The sequence below is a fragment of the Mercenaria mercenaria genome, chromosome 9 (assembly GCF_021730395.1).
Source record: "Mercenaria mercenaria strain notata chromosome 9, MADL_Memer_1, whole genome shotgun sequence".
Lineage (NCBI taxonomy): Eukaryota > Metazoa > Mollusca > Bivalvia > Venerida > Veneridae > Mercenaria > Mercenaria mercenaria.
Window position 1 is genome coordinate 40,564,485 of NC_069369.1, and position 4,617 is coordinate 40,569,101.

General features: G+C 36.5%; 1 protein-coding gene across 1 annotated transcript; it reads left to right on the forward strand.

The window, feature by feature from the left end:
- The first annotated feature begins 3,632 nt into the window (after nucleotides 1–3,632).
- On the forward strand, nucleotides 3,633–4,157 carry LOC123546145 (uncharacterized protein K02A2.6-like). The gene has a single exon (XM_045332333.1). The coding sequence runs from the start codon at nucleotides 3,633–3,635 to the stop codon at nucleotides 4,155–4,157; it is 525 nt and encodes a 174-aa protein (XP_045188268.1).
- The last annotated feature ends 460 nt before the right edge of the window (nucleotides 4,158–4,617 follow it).

Here is a 4,617-nt window from a genome sequence, read left to right on the forward strand (position 1 = left end):
CCAGGCTGTTTACTTTGAACTTACGGATGGACAGTGCCTGCAAACAGGGACAAGGTTATACCTAGAAGGGGTGGTTGCAAATGACATCGAATTATTTCAAAATAATAGGTGTGATGTTGTCATTTATCACTCTTATTGATTCTTATGACGTCGTTACTTGGTGACGTCATCAACGTCATTCATTATTCATCTTTTGTGCAGATCAGTTATCAGTTACTAAATTAAAGTTAGAAAACACATAAATAGTTATTTTAAAAGACATGACATTGGCGACGAGGATAGAAAAGGGAAATTGATTCATATTAAATCTTTACGGTGTTGAATGGGGGACGGAGCAAGACATTTCAGGATTAATCCGTTTATTGTGGCCGAAGACCACTTAGCAACGGGAGAAAAATGGGAAGAATGGATAGAAGAATTGGAGAGAGAAATGAGATTTTTCAAGGTTAGATCAGCAGAAGATAAGAGAGAAGCATTGCTGATATATGGAGGTCCTGAAATAAGGCGATTGGAGAACTGTTTACCTGACAGTGAGGAAAGTAACACTTACCTAAATTTAAAGATAAAATTAACTGCCTATTTTTCACCAAAGAAGAATGTATACTATGCGCGATATATTTTTTTTAAAACAATTCCATTGCCTGGCGAAAGCATTCTTTCATTTGCTATACGTTTACGTACTAAAGCCAAGACTTGTGATTTTAGAGACTGTGATGAACGCATACTAGAACAAATTATTCAAACAACAGAAAACAAAAATCTTATACGCAATATTATCAGGAAAAAGTGGTCCTTAGAACAAACCTTAACAGAAATGCAAATAATGGAAGAAACAGAAGAACAAGTAAGGGCAATGAACACAAGTAGCCAATCAGAATGAGATCTGACAGAGATGAAAATATAAAACAGCATAACAGTAAATTGAAATGTAAATATTGTGGGAAAATACATCCATGGAGAAAAGATTTATGTCCAGCTTATGGCAAGAAATGTATCAAGTGTAGAAAGTTTAATCATTTTGTTTCAGCATGTAAATCAAATGAACAAAGAAATCACTATGGCAAGGACATGAATGTTCACAGAATGTTTCAAAATAATGAACAATAAAATTCACTTGAGCAGGAAGATGATAATTTCATAGGTGACTCTATTAGACACCTTCAGGAATTACAAATAAGCAGCGCACAGATAAACAGGGTAAGTGATTTTGAGAAAACAGTTCCAATTGTTGTGAATGATGTGTACGTATTTGTCGAACCCGATAGTGGTGCAGACGTCAATGTGATGGACGAATTTCAGTTCAAAACATTTCAAAAGAAATTGTCGGTACAAATATCGCTGGTCAATAGTATGACAAAACTCAATACTCTTCAAAATAGACTCAATGTAATAGGAGAGTTTAAAGCAATAGCCAGGAATCAGACGAGAGGGACAGAAACAAAATTTGTTGTAATTGGAGGAAAAATAAACTCCGCTCCTTTATTAGGTCGACAAACATTGATTGATTTAGGAATGCTTGTGATACAACCTGATGGTTCTTTGAAGAAACTAAATGAATTTAGAATACCAGACCCAGTACATATCAAATCTGTTCTTAATGCACAAAATGCAAATTACATTGATCAAATTATGACGGAATATGAGTACGTTTTCAAAGGAGTAAGAAAAATTCAAGACAAACAAACGGGTGAAGAGGTTTTGGTAAAATTTTCTATGAAACCAGATGCAACACCTGTAGCTCAGAAACCAAGACCAGTACCATATTATTTGCAAGACCCTTTAAAGAAATGGATAGATGAATGCATCGAACAGGATATTTTTGAGCGAGTAAAGGATGGAGAAGCTGTGATGTGGTGCTCGCCGCTAGTGGTACAATCAAAGCCGAGGTACAATGAGATAGACAAAATGAAATTGGAGCCACATATGATAAGAGCAAGTGTTGACCTGAGAGTACCAAACAAGTTCATGGAAAGAAGCAGAATTTTACAGAGCCCAGTAGTAGAAGACCTTACGTACAAGTTTCATGATTGCACAATATTTTCAAAAATGGACTTAAAACAAGGTTACCATCAACTAGTACTACACCCAGACTCGAAGAAATTTGCAACTTTCAGTACACCATGGGGGAATATGAGACCTAAGAGACTTATATTTGGGGCAAAATCGTCACAAGACCTGTTTGATGAAGCTATGTACAGGATATTTGGAGATATACCAAACTGCCTCAACCAACGAGATGACATTCTGATTGGCGGAAAAACTTTAGACGATCACAATTAAACTCTAGAAAGAGTGTTAGAACGTGCAAGGCGATTTGGAGTCACTTTCAATAAGGAAAAATGTCAATTCGGAGTTATGGAGCTAGAATTTTATGGATATAAATTCACTAAAGATGGATTGAAACCTACAGAAGGGAAAGTCAAAGCTGTAAAAGAAGCAAAACTACCAAATTCAAAGGAAGAAGTGAGAAGTTTTCTAGGCATGATTGGATTTTTGTCAAAGTTCATACCAAATTATGCGGTTATAACTGCTCCATTGCGAAAACTCACGAAACAAAACATTCCATTCAGTTGGGGAGTAGATGAAAATGTTGCTTTCGAGAAGTTAAAATCTTGTATTACTGATGACAAAACCATGGCATTTTTTTATCCAAGAAAAGAGATCATTGTAAGGGTCGGAGCAAGTTTTTATGAGGGATTATCAGCAGGACTATTTCAGAAAACTACAAAAGGCATTCAACCAGTACATTACATTAGTCGATCCCTGACAGACACAGAGAAGCGGTATAGCCAAACTGAAAAAGATGCGCTTGCAGTCAAGTGGGCAAAGAATAGATTTCGCATTTATTTATTGGGAACACCAAAGTTCAAAATAATTTCATCACACAAACCACTTAAACCTATGTTTAATAAAACTTCTACAAAATTACCACCTAGAATTGAAAAATGGGTAATGGACATGCAAGATGTGGATTATGAACTGATATATGAGCCAGGAAAAGATGCAGCTGATCCCATGGATTACTTATCAAGACATCCCTTGCCTGAAACAGAGACAGACGATACAGAAGCAGTGGTCAAATTAATTGTTGAAAATGAACACGGTATTGTGCTAGATAAAATACGAAAGGCCACATCAGAGGATATCCTTTTACAGGATGTTTTATCAAGAATGAGACTAAACGATTGGGAGAAACACAAGAAAAGACCAGATTTGAAACCATTCTTTTTGATCAGACATGATCTGTACACCGCACATGACCTTTTGTTCAGTTCACAACAAATAGTCATTCCAGAAAAGTTACAATCAGCAGTCATAAAAGCAGCACATAGTATGGGCCATTTTGGTATGACAAAAACAAAACAGATGCTGAGAGCAAAATACTGGTTTCCGTTACTAAATGGAATGGTTGAAGATGCCATTAAGAGATGTTATGAATGTCAAATTACAACAAAAGAGCACAAACAAGAGCCAGTTATTCTGAATTACCAGAGACGGTTTCAGTAGATTTTGGCGGACCTTATCCTGATGGACACTATAACCTGGTGGTAATTGATAAAAGAAGCCGATTCCCAGTGGTAGAACACACAACCTCAACATCAGCTAAGGTTGTTATTGAAAGACTTAACAGAATGTTTGCATTCTACGGAATACCAGAGAGGATTGAATCTGATAACGGACCACCTTTTAATTCAATGGAATTCTCAAAATTTGCTGAGACAATGGGATTCAAGCATCATAGAATTACGCCTGAACACCCAAGAGCCAATGGGGAAGCTGAAAATTTTATGAAAATTCTTAACAAAACTGAACAAATTGCGCACACTCAAGATAAATCAAGTCAAACAGCAATACAAGAGATATTTATGGGATATAGATCGACTCCCCATCCTGCAACTGGTTATTCTCCTTATGAAGCTCTTATGAAGAGAACTGTCAGAACTAAATTAGATTATAAACACCCACAAGGACCAATTTTAAACCAAAGAAAAATGGAAAGGAATATCAAAATAAATGACGAATGTTATAAACAAAAGTGGAGAAATGATTTAAGACACCCAAAATGTAAAAGTCACGACTTCAGAACCATACAAATTATGCACGTTTGGGAACTGTCTATCTGTCCGATTCACATCAGCTGCTTCAGGAAGTATTGAAAAAGTAAGCGGTCACAAAATTCAATCAGGTGGATCCAGATCAAAGCCAAGAATGGTTGAATTCAACTTGAAAGAAAGATGGAGGAATAACTGGTATAACGAGAACACCTACAGCTTTGACTACAGCTTTAACTAGATGATCACAAATTATCATACAACCTGAGGTCTCACATAAGCCTTCTGACCAAGTGTATGGACAAAGTCAATGACAAAGACATACCTGTGCACAAGGAAACACCAAAGAGCAGGCAAGCCGCGTACAAACAAAATGTATATCAATTTTAAGTATGTTACAAAGATATAAAGCGGCTGATCCACATTTGCGAGGTGAAAGCTTACTGAATGTAGTGTAACAGGACAGTCAGACACCAAAAGAACAAGAGGTCGTAGAACATAAAATGCCCCCACTTGATGCATTCAAAAACTGCACAAGGAACAGAAATTTTCAGGTCATTGTGAC